Genomic DNA, 12,393 nt, shown 5'->3' on the forward strand with positions numbered 1-12,393 from the left:
CTGGCGCAGCAGTCTGCAGGCAGGCAGGGCTGGCTCTCAGTGGATCCATACGGCTCTATTGACACCACATCTTTTTCCTGTTATGAGCGATGGCTACATCAATAATTAAAACATCTAATCTGAGAAGGCCTTGGACTATTATCCCCATTGGCTGTCGTATCCAGTTCTCTGGGAACACTGATTGAAGCTGTTCATCTGGCTGTGTGTGTGTGTGTGTGTGTGTGTGTGTGTGTGTGTGTGTGTGTGTGTGTGTGTGTGTGTGTGTGTGTGTGTGTGTGTGTGTGTGTGTGTGTGTGTGTGTGTGTGTGTGTGTGTGTGTGTGTGTGTGTGTGTGTGTGTGTGTGTTTGTGTGTGTGGCCTCTACTATCTAGGTAATGGAGACCCAGAAGCCTGGGGGAGGAAATGGAAAGAAGGAAGGGATGGGGTCAGGGATAAGCGATGAAAAGGGGGATAGAGAAAGGGAGGGTTGGACAAAGAGCTGGACAGATTCAGAGATGGATAGACACAGAAAGAGGGGAATGGGTGTGGTGATAGCGATGAGGATGGGGAGGTCAAGTCCCTGTCGCTCCATACCTCCACGGAGGTCAGAGGAGGCTGCTACGTAGGCGAAGGTATCCATGTTGATGATGTCGATCACTGGGCTCACCACACAGGTCGGGTCCTGGTGAGACGAGAGAGAGACGGGAGTCAGAGACCATGTTCAAAACTCACAGTAAGAGCCAATGGCACGATTCCTTATTTACAGTTCAGAAGCTGAAGTTAATGAAAAAGGTATGGGAATAATGGGAGGCATTGATGTGCTACAGGGCACTGATTAAACATACATTATGTTCATACAGTAGGTCGCCCAGTAGTGTGGATGACGTTTCAGTTAATGCTCTGGTGCTCATTCAGTTGTCATAGCCTTGTAGTCCTGAGGTCAAGGAAATAACCAGGGAAAATGTCCACCTTTAGGACATGTGATACATCTGTTGGGATGTGCTGATTAATTGCTGTTAGGGTCACTTGAAAGACATGATAGTGGCTTGGGGTCATTTTCTTGTCTTTTCTTCTTCCAGCTAAAGGAAAGTACATCGATCAGTGTCTGATCAGATCAGACAGAGTGAAGAGGAGGTTAACAGGCGGTGTGTGTGAAAGTCATGTCTTGAAATAGTGAAATAGTCTGCTCACACACCCATGCATGCCATGCACACACACACCTGTCAGAACTCACACACACACACACACACACACACACACACACACACACACACACACACACACACACACACACACACACACACACACACACACACACACACACACACACACACACACACACACACACACACACACACACACACACACACACACACACAGTGACAGGCAGTATCCTGGGCGGTCTGACCACATTATCTCACATTTGATTGGCTCATCTGCTCTTCTTCAGACATTCACTTTCTCTCATCCCTCTATTCCCCTCCTCTCCCTCTTATATTTTCTCTCTGCCAAGGTGATTTACCTTGACCAGCACCCATGCTTCACAAGACTGCTTGGGTACGTTTTCCATTTTCCATGAGACTGCTGAGTTTTCGATCCCTTTCAACCATTTCAATTGCAAATTATCTTCTGTTCTCAGACATTATGCGGCTCTGAGAGGAATGCCCCTTTACAGCGGCGTGGTGTGTCATGAATGTTATACATGCGTCTTTGTGCCTGCATTTACATAAATCAAGAAGTAATACATTTAGAAATAGATATGTATATATGTGGATAGTGATGGATGACTCCCTCAGAACAAAATCAATTCGGTTTATTTTAATATATTGATTGTTTGTCGACAAGAGCTTCCTGTATTAGTACATATATTACAAAACATTATGCTATGCCTCGCAGCGCCAAATCCAAAATAATGATGGGACGTTGTTGAGAACGTAACGCTAGATATCGGCAGCCCCACCAGGGAATTAAGATGCAGACAGCACTTTGAAATCAGACATGCATGAAGGTTAGTATATAATTGAATATAACATGTAAGCCCCCCAGTATTAGCCAGTTACCATAGACGTCTATCAATGTTTAGAGAGCAGCATTAACACATCAGAGCTTTTGAGAGAGAGGGGGGGAGGTGCTGTCTTAGCCTGGGGGAGAGGAAGAGTGAGGAAGAGTGCTGTTGGTGTAAGTTGGGGGAGGCACTTCTTCCAGATTAGGGGCAATCAGAGGAACAGCAGAAGGTAAACTGCCATTTTCTCCCCAGTCACAACACACGGAGAGCTCTGAGAGCTGCTGGAGAGCTGCTGGAGAGCTGCTGGCGGGGTGGTGGTGGTCCCGGAGACAGTTCACAATGTTTCAGTTACACACAAGCTAGGAGGGACTTTTTCATTAATTCCTGGAGATATAGACATATACTGTATCAAAAAGAGAGAGTATGTGTAGGAGTCCGAGAGTAGGGTGGGGGGTTCTGTTGATTGAAGTTCACAAAAAAACGGACAGTTAAGTCACCTGATAGAAATATGTTGTAAGAACAAATATGCATCAGAGTTCATTTTTCGTCGTGAATCTTGTTCTTGAGGCAGTTCTGTAGAGTGGTCACTAAACTGGCACAGTCACAAAGTAACCCTAATGCCTAACTGAATTTTTACAATATACAAAACTTTGACTTTGCAGATGGTCTATCTAAGGGGAAATCGCTTAGTTCTGCCTCCATGACAAGACTCATGACAATAAACATCAACCTGCATTTTAAGGTTGGACTTATTTTCTCTGAAGTTTGCAAGTAGCTTTATTCTGTCTAGGAAAAATAATAGCAAATGAGTATACGAGAATGGGGTGTATTTTCTTTCTATTCTGGGAGATGTATCAGAGGGTGCAGATTAGATGTTGGAGGTGTGTGTCACTGCCTGTACTGAACAGTACTGTTACTGTAGGACCTTTATTTCCTTTGTTTTGTCTTTATTTAGTATGGTCAGGGCGTCAGTTTGGGTGGGCAGTCTAGGTTTGTTTTTCTATGTTTGGTTTCTATTTCGGCCTAGTATGGTTCTCAATCAGAGGCAGGTGTCGTTAGTTGTCTCTGATTGAGAATCATACTTACGTAGCCTGGGTTTCACTGTTGGTTTGTGGGTGTTTGTTTCCGTGTGAGTGTTTGTCGCCACACGGTACTGTTTTGTTTTTTTGTAGATTTCACATTATCGTTTATTGTTTTTGTTCGAGTGTTCATTTGTCTTTATTAAAAACATTATGGACACTTACCACGCTGCATCTTGGTCCGATCCTTACTCCTCTTCAGACGAAGAGGAGATCTGCTGTTACATCAGTGCCTGTACTGTTACTGTAGATGTAGGAGGTGTCAGTGTCTGTACTGTTACTGTAGATGTAGGAGGTGTCAGTGCCTGTACTGTTACTGTAGATGTAGGAGGTGTCAGTGCCTGTACTGTTACTGTAGATGTAGGAGGTGTCAGTGCCTGTACTGTTACTGTAGATGTAGGAGGTGTCAGTGCCTGTACTGTTACTGTAGATGTAGGAGGTGTCAGTGTCTGTACTGTTACTGTAGATGTAGGAGGTGTCAGTGCCTGTACTGTTACTGTAGATGTAGGAGGTGTCAGTGTCTGTACTGTTACTGTAGATGTAGGAGGTGTCAGTGCCTGTACTGTTACTGTAGATGTAGGAGGTGTCAGTGCCTGTACTGTTACTGTAGATGTAGGAGGTGTCAGTGCCTGTACTGTTACTGTAGATGTAGGAGGTGTCAGTGCCTGTACTGTTACTGTAGATGTAGGAGGTGTCAGTGTCTGTACTGTTACTGTAGATGTAGGAGGTGTCATTGCCTGTACTGTTACTGTAGATGTAGGAGGTGTCAGTGTCTGTACTGTTACTGTAGATGTAGGAGGTGTCAGTGCCTGTACTGTTACTGTAGATGTAGGAGGTGTCAGTGCCTGTACTGTTACTGTAGATGTAGGAGGTGTCAGTGCCTGTACTGTTACTGTAGATGTAGGAGGTGCCTGTACTGTTACTGTAGATGTAGGAGGTGTCAGTGCCTGTACTGTTACTGTAGATGTAGGAGGTGTCAGTGCCTGTACTGTTACTGTAGATGTAGGAGGTGTCAGTGCCTGTACTGTTACTGTAGATGTAGGAGGTGCCTGTACTGTTACTGTAGATGTAGGAGGTGTCAGTGCCTGTACTGTTACTGTAGATGTAGGAGGTGTCAGTGCCTGTACTGTTACTGTAGATGTAGGAGGTGTCAGTGCCTGTACTGTTACTGTAGATGTAGGAGGTGTCAGTGCCTGTACTGTTACTGTAGATGTAGGAGGTGTCAGTGCCTGTACTGTTACTGTAGATGTAGGAGGTGTCAGTGCCTGTACTGTTACTGTAGATGTAGAAGGTGTCAGTGCCTGTACTGTTACTGTAGATGTAGGAGGTGTCAGTGTCTGTACTGTTACTGTAGATGTAGGAGGTGTCAGTGCCTGTACTGTTACTGTAGATGTAGGAGGTGTCAGTGCCTGTACTGTTACTGTAGATGTAGGAGGTGTCAGTGCCTGTACTGTTACAGTAGATGTAGGAGGTGTCAGTGCCTGTACTGTTACTGTACCTCCTTGATCCTCCGGAGCAGTGGGGGCAGCCAGTCCTTGTTGACCTCACAGTGACTGTCCAGGAAGGTCAGGACCCCAGCCTTCGCTGCATCTGCCCCACGTACCCTGGAGCGGATCAGACCTGGAGAGAGAGAGATCAGAGACAGAGGGGTCAAAGGTCAGTCTCATCCATAACACCAATACTATCTGATCTCTAGATGATGTTGCTGAAATATACTCTCAAATACTCCAAACACAATGTCCCTTTATTGTCCACCTCATGCTTGGAGACAAGGGAGGTTTTAAAAAGGCCATTTGTGTCTGTTTATGACGCAATTACGGCCCTTAGACATGATGGTCTGAATGGGACATCACACTGTTAAGAGGTCTCAATGATTGAAGGACATTCTTTCCGGCCAAATAGCGAAATCAATAGTCTCTGACATAGGACAGAATGTCATTGTATGAAATTGTAGGACTCTGTAAGTTTCGCACTGCGCTGCGACTCCAGCCAATTAAAAATCCCATTTCATCCTCAATAACGCTTTATTTTCTGGATGGGTAAGCTCACCCTCCCCCCTCAACAGTTGCTAGTTGAAGGCTGACTGTGTAGCTGCGAGAGAGAGAGAGAGAGAGAGAGAGAGAGAGAGAGAGAGAGAGAGAGAGAGAGAGAGAGAGAGAGAGAGAGAGAGAGAGAGAGAGAGAGAGAGAGAGAGAGAGAGAGAGAGAGAGAGAGAGAGAGAGAGAGAGAGAGAGAGAGAGAGAGAGAGAGAGAGAGAGAGAGAGAGAGAGAGAGAGAGAGAGAGAGAGAGAGAGAGAGAGAGAGAGAGAGAGAGAGAGAGAGAGAGAGAGAGAGAGAGAGAGAGAGAGAGAGAGAGAGAGTTTTTAGAGAATTTACTACTAAAGCTTGATAGAGACGACATGGCATGACAGCTTCTGCTGTTTGTAGCATTAAAAAGACAATCAAGTCTAAATGCCTCAAACCAGTTACAATTTAGAGTGTGAGTTGAGGCCCCGGGGACTGTTAACTACACCCAGGCCCCTATACACACACAGGTTCATCAACACTGTAGTGGAACACTGAGGCTGGGTAATGAAACCTCCGGCTCCAGGAATAAACAGAGGACTGCCTAACGATACCATTTGTTACAATCTAATTGTGGTTGTAATGATTTTTACACTTGATTAGGTATTGTCAGAGAGTCATTTCTTAGTTTTGTAGATGGAACCTTGGAAGTTGTCATCTTGAGATTAGAGGTCTCTGCTTTTCATTAGCAGAGCAGGAATCTAATTACACACAATGCCTCACACACCTGTCTCACCACTACAACGTGCACAAGAACAGCTATTTCAAGGCTATTGATTTCAAATCATCATCCTATTCCATTAAAATGTGCTCCATCGTTAAAAGTCAGATCTGACTGCAGAGTGCATAAGAGACTAGCATGTTTATAACTTGCCAGAAAAAGCCTATCAGTCCCACGGTCTGAAACAAAATGATAGCAAGACATAGCAGGACCTGGCAGCCAGACCTGTGATTGCAGAGCTCTAAAAATCCTCACCACTGCACGCGCAAAACGGCCTGGAGGACTATCCATCAGTACAACGGCCAACCTGCTGAGTAATCACAGCATGACAGAGGCCTGTCAAAATGGGTTCTATTAAACTGTAACACTGTAGTATATATAAAAACTAGAACTCCCTCCACACCTCGCCCCCCTCAGCTCATCCTCCTCGTCCGCACCCTTCTCAACCCTACATCCATCCCCACAACCCCTCCAACCTTCACACCCCCCCCCCCCCCTCCAATAACGAGGCCATATACAAGGAGTACCAGTACCAAGTAGTGTAAAGTACTTAAGTGAAAATACTTTAAAGTACTACTTAAATAGTTTTTGGGGGTATCTGTACTTTACTATTTATATTTTTTACATGTTTACTGTAACTTCACTACATTTCTAAAGAAAATAATGTACTTTTTACTTCATACATTTTCACTGACATCCAAAAGTACTCGTTACATTTTGAATGCTTAGCAGGACAGGAACATTGTCAAATTCACGCACTTGTCAAGAGAACATCCCTGGTCTTCCCTACCGCCTCTGATCTGGCGAACTCAGGAAACACAAATGCTTTGCTTGTAAATTATGTAAATGAGTGTTGGAGTGTGCCCCTGGCTTCCCCATTTCCTGGTTGCTAAAAGTCTAATAGTTTGCCTAATTTCAGTTTATAATATAATAATATAATATGTGACAAAACAAGCAAGTATGGTGTAGAGAATCATTGTACCCTCTAAACCGCTGTGAAATATATTTTACATAACCAAAAATATTTTATTTTCAGCTATTTGAAGATGGTGGAAAGTACCGACAGTAAAAGACCAAAAACTAAACTTAAGAATGGGGAGCATAGATATAGCGAGCATAGAACAGATCTACCATTTCATAGACTTGCTTTCAATGAGAATGACTGATATATAACGTGCATATCTATGTGCATTTGGTAGGGTCACCCAAAAGGCTACATATTGCAGCTTTAAGGAATTGGAAATTATTTTTTACTTTTGATACTTAAGTATATTTGACCAATTACATGTACTTTTTATACTTAATTATATTTAAAACCAAACACTTGTAGACTTACTCAAGTAATATTTTACTGGGTGACTTCACTTTTACTTAAGTAATTTTCTATTAAGGCATCTTTACTTTTACTGAAGTATGACAATTGAGTACTTTTTCCAACACTGCCAGTGCCGAGGTAATGTGCAGGGGTTTGATATAGTTGAGGTAATTCAGGTTATACAGTATGTACATGTGGGTTGGGGTTAAAGTAACTAGGCAATCAGGAGGATATAATAAACAGAGTAGCAGCAGCTTATGTGAAGTATAAAAGTGTGTGTGTGTGTGTGTGTGTGTGTGTGTGTGTGTGTGTGTGTGTGTGTGTGTGTGTGTGTGTGTGTGTGTGTGTGTGTGTGTGTGTGTGTGTGTGTGTGTGTGTGTGTGTGTGTGTGTGTGTGTGTGTGTGTGTGTGTGAGTAGAGTCTAGTGAGTGTGCATAGCGCCAGTGCAAGGGGGACAGTGCAAAACCTTAAAGATAAAGACATAAATCATAAAGGAGGGGTCAATGTAAATAGTCTGTGTAGCCATTTGATTAACTGTTCGGCAGTCTTATGGCTTGGGGGTTGAAGCTGTACAGGTACCTTTTGGTCCTAGACTTGGCGCGCTGGTACCGCTTGCAATGCAGTAGCCGAGAGAAAAATCTATGACTTGGGTGTCTGGAGTCTTTGGCAATTTTGTTCATAGAGGGCCAACATTATGCATGTCCATTTATCTTGGCTCAAAGTGGAGGAGAGATTGACTGCATCAATTCTTGTTTTTGTGAGAAATACTCATGTTGAAAATGACAAATGTTCTGTATAATCAACTTACATATACTGAGTGTATAAAGAAAACAGGAACACCTTCCTAATATTGAGTTGCACCCCTTTTGCCCTCAGAACAACCTTAATTAGATGTGCTTTGGGTGGTGGACCATTTTTGATACATACAGGAAACTTTTGAGTGTGAAAGACCCAGCAGTCTGGCAGTTCTTCACACACTCAAACCGGTGCCCATGGCACCTAATACCATACCTTGTTCAAAGGATCTTAAATCTTTTGTCTTGCACATTCACCTTCTGAATTGCACACATACACAATCCATATCTCAATTGTCACAAGGCTTAAAAATCATTATTTAACCTGTCTCCTCCCCTTCATCTATACTGATTGAAGTGGATTTAACAAGTGACATAAATAAGGGATCAGAGTTTTCACCTGGATTCCCCTGGTCAGATTATGTCATAGAAAGAGCAGGTGTTCCTAATGTTTTGTACACTCAGTGTAGCTGTCACACCCTGACCATAGTTTGCTTTGTATGTTCTATGTTTTATTTGGTCAGGGTGTGATCTGAGTGGGCATTCTATGTTGGATGTCTTGTTTGTCTGTTTCTGTGTTTGGACCTGAGATGGTTCTCAATCAGAGGCAGGTGTTAGTCATTGTCTCTGATTGGGAGCCATATTTAGGTAGCCTGTTTTGTGTTGGGTTTTGTGGGTGATTGTTCCTGTCTTTGTGTTTGTTACACCAGATAGGGCTGTTTTCGGTTTTTCACGTTTCTTGTTTTTGTATATTGTTCTATTTTCATCTTTAATAAAGATGTATCACAATAACCACGCTGCGTTTTGGTACGCCTCTCCTTCAACAGAAGAATCCCGTGACAGTAGCTCTAACAGACACAATTACCCCACCAGACATGTCACTAGGGGGTTTCTTCACAGACCCCAAAATTCAAGAAAATGAACAGCCATGATTGCATGGAACTCCCATCTCATAGAGTGCAAATCTGGTTTCAAAAAACAAATAAAGTAACACCTCACGGCACAATGCCTCTCCCCCATGTGACCTACCTTTTGTGTGTATGTACTGACATGTATGTGTGACTGATAGATGCACACACACACTGCACACTCACACGTTATTATTTTGGATTGCCTTGGCTTGTTATTTAAAGCAGGTAAACAGGCAATGGAGGTATTCATTAATTGGTCGATTGAACGTTAGAACGGCCAAAACGAGTGACCTAAGCAACTTTGAGATGGTTTGATCGTCGGTGCCAGGCGCGCCGGATCCAGTATCTCAGATCCAGTATGTCCGCCCTCCTGGGCTTTTCACTCACGATAGTGTCTAAGGTTTACCGAAAATGGTGCGACAAATTTTTCAAATCCATTCAGCGGAAGTCCTTTGGGTGAAAACAGCTCGTTGGTGAGAGGTCAAAGGAGAATGGCAAGAGTTGTGCAAGCAATTCGGGCCACAAACAGACAAATAGCGGCACAGTACAACGATGGTGTGCAGAACGGCATCTCGGAACGTACAACTCGTTGATCTTTATCACGGCTGTGCTGTTGCAGCAGACGACCACACTGGGTTCCACTCCTATCAGCTAAAAACAAGAACAAGTGGCTCCATTGGGCACGCGATTACCTACACTGGACAATTTGGGGGTATTTTTGGGGGGGTATTTTATTAGCATCCCATTAGCTATTGCAAAAGTAGCAGCTACTCTTTCTGAGATCCACACAAAACATGAAACATGACATAATACAGAACAATAATAGACAAGAACAGCTCAAAGACAGAAGCACATACATTTTCAAAAGGCACACGTAACCTACATATCAATACATACATGGCTAGACTGTAAACTCTCCTTCCAGACTCATATCAAACATCTCCAATCGAAAATCAAATCAAGTCGGCTTTCTATTCCGCAACAAAGCCTCCTTCACTCACGCCGCCAAACTTACCCTAGTAAAACTGACTATCCTACCGATCCTCGACTTCGGCGATGTCATCTACAAAATTGCTTCCAACACTCTACTCAGCAAACTGGATGCAGTTTATCACAGTGCCATCCGTTTTGTCACTAAAGCACCTTATACCACCCACCACTGCGACTTGTATGCTCTAGTCGGCTGGCCCTTGCTACATATTCGTCGCCAGACCCACTGGCTCCAGGTCATCTACAAGTCCATGCTAGGTAAAGCTCCGCCTTATCTCAGTTCACTGGTCACGATGGCAACACCCATCCGTAGCACGCGCTCCAGCAGGTGTATCTCACTGATCATCCCTAAAGCCAACACCTCATTTGACCGCCTTTCGTTCCAGTTCTCTGCTGCCTGTGACTGGAACGAATTGCAAAAATCGCTGAAGTTGGAGACTTTTATCTCCCTCACCAACTTCAAACATCTGCTATCTGAGCAGCTAACCGATCGCTGCAGCTGTACATAGTCTATCGGCAAATAGCCCACCCATTTTTACCTACCTCATCCCCATACTGTTTTTATTTATTTACTTTTCTGCTCTTTTGCACACCAATATCTCTACCTGTACATGACCATCTGATCATTTATCACTCCAGTGTTAATCTGCAATATTGTAATTATTCGCCTACCTCCTCATGCCTTTTGCACACAATGTATATAGACTCCCCCTTTTTTTCTTCCTATTGTGTTATTGACTTGTTAATTGTTTACTCCATGTGTAACTCTGTGTTGTCTGCTCACACTGCTATGATTTATCTTGGCCAGGTCGCAGTTGCAAATGAGAACTTGTTCTCAACTAGCCTACCTGGTTAAATAAAGGTGAAATCAAATAAAAACAAACTATCTAGGTCAAATAGGGCAGAGGCGTTGTGCCGCGAGGTGTTGCTTTATCTGTTTTTTTGAAACCAGGTTTGCTGTTCATTTGAGCAATATGAGATGGAACGGAGGTCCATACAATAATGGCTCTATATAATACTGTACACTTTCTTGAATTTGTTCTGGATTTGGGGACTGTGAAAAGACCCCTGGTGGCATGTCTGGTGGGGTAAGTGTGTATGTCAGAGCTGTGTGGAAGTTGACTACGGAAGCAATATGGGATTTAAAGAGTGGAAAAACATTGCTTGCAACATGACAGCGAGTTCAGTTTACTTGAGTGTCCTGCGCAGTTCCAAGACGTCAACCCAATAGATTATCTTTGAGATGGAACGGGCTGTTCGTACAGTAGCATGAATGTACTGCCGTCCGAACTGCAGCAACTGCGTGATGCCATTGCGTCAGCATGGACCAACATCCCTGTGGAACATTTCCGACACATTGTAGCATGTCCCAAATAATTCAGGCTGTTCTGGAGGCAAAGGGGGGTCCGACCCAGTACAAGTACCTAACAACCTGGCCGGTGAGTGTTTATATACAGTACAACATTGTAGAATAATAGTGAAGACATCAAAACTATGCAATAACACAAATTGAATCATGTAGTAACCAAAAAAGTGTTAATCAAAATATTTGTTATATTTGAGATTCATCAAAGTAGCCACCCTTTGCCTTGATGACAGCTTTGCCAACCCTTGGCATTCTCTCAACCAGCTTCACCTGGAATGCTTTTCCAACAGTCTTGAAGGAGTTGAGAGAATGCCAAGAGTGTGCAAAGCTGTCATCAAGGCAAAGGGAAGAATCTCAAATATAAAATTCACACTACCAGTCAAATGTTTTAGAACACCTACTCATTCCAGGGTTTTTCTTAATTTTTTTACTATTTTCTACATTGTAAAATAATAGTGAAGACATAAAAACTATGAAATAACACATGGAATCATGTGCTAACCAAAAAGGTTTTAAACAAATCAAAATTGTTTTTTTATTTTAGATTTTTCAAGTAGCCACCCTTTGCCTTGATGACAGCTTTGCACACTCTTTTGTGTATTTTGATTTGTTTAACACTTTTTTGATTACTACATGATTCCATATGTGTTATTTCATAATGGTGATGTCTTCAGTATTATTCGGCAATGTAAAAAATAGTAGAAATAAAGAAAACCCTAGAATGAGTAGGTGTGTCCAAACCTTTAACTGGTGCTGTATAGATACACAGACAGATATTTAAAAGTCTGTTATGTCTATGCTAATGTTTTAAATGTATGTAAATTGTAAAGTATTTTCCGACAATTCGTTGCCATTGGCAGTAACCACTCATATCTATCCCAGGCTGAGAACAAGTCAAGAAGGTACACTAGATTTTAGGTTTGTTTACAAAAGGAGGTTTATGACCTTTCAGTCATACTTGCACTGAATACAATGACAACTATGTATTTGTTATTTTACCAGGTAAGTTGACTGAGAACACATTCTCATTTGCAGCAACGACCTGGGGAATAGTTACAGGGGAGAGGAGGGGAATGAATGAGCCAATTGTAAACTGGGGATTATTAGGTGACTGTGATGGTTTGAGAGCCAGATTGGGAATTTAGCCAGGACACCAGGGTTAACACCCC

General features: G+C 42.9%; 1 protein-coding gene across 1 annotated transcript in view; it reads right to left on the reverse strand.

Moving 5' to 3' along the window:
* The window catches only part of galnt14 (UDP-N-acetyl-alpha-D-galactosamine:polypeptide N-acetylgalactosaminyltransferase 14 (GalNAc-T14)), a 138,472-nt gene that overhangs the window by 46,147 nt on the left and 79,932 nt on the right, over positions 1 to 12,393 (reverse strand). Inside the window, exons 6-7 of the mRNA XM_046291634.1 lie at positions 4,562 to 4,683; positions 574 to 661 (exon numbers count right to left, since the gene is read on the reverse strand). Of these exons, the coding sequence (XP_046147590.1) occupies positions 574 to 661; positions 4,562 to 4,683 (210 nt within the window). The remainder of the gene's footprint in view (positions 1 to 573; positions 662 to 4,561; positions 4,684 to 12,393) is intronic.

Source organism: Oncorhynchus gorbuscha, linkage group LG12 (assembly GCF_021184085.1).
Source record: "Oncorhynchus gorbuscha isolate QuinsamMale2020 ecotype Even-year linkage group LG12, OgorEven_v1.0, whole genome shotgun sequence".
In the NCBI taxonomy this organism is placed as follows: Eukaryota; Metazoa; Chordata; class Actinopteri; order Salmoniformes; family Salmonidae; genus Oncorhynchus; species Oncorhynchus gorbuscha.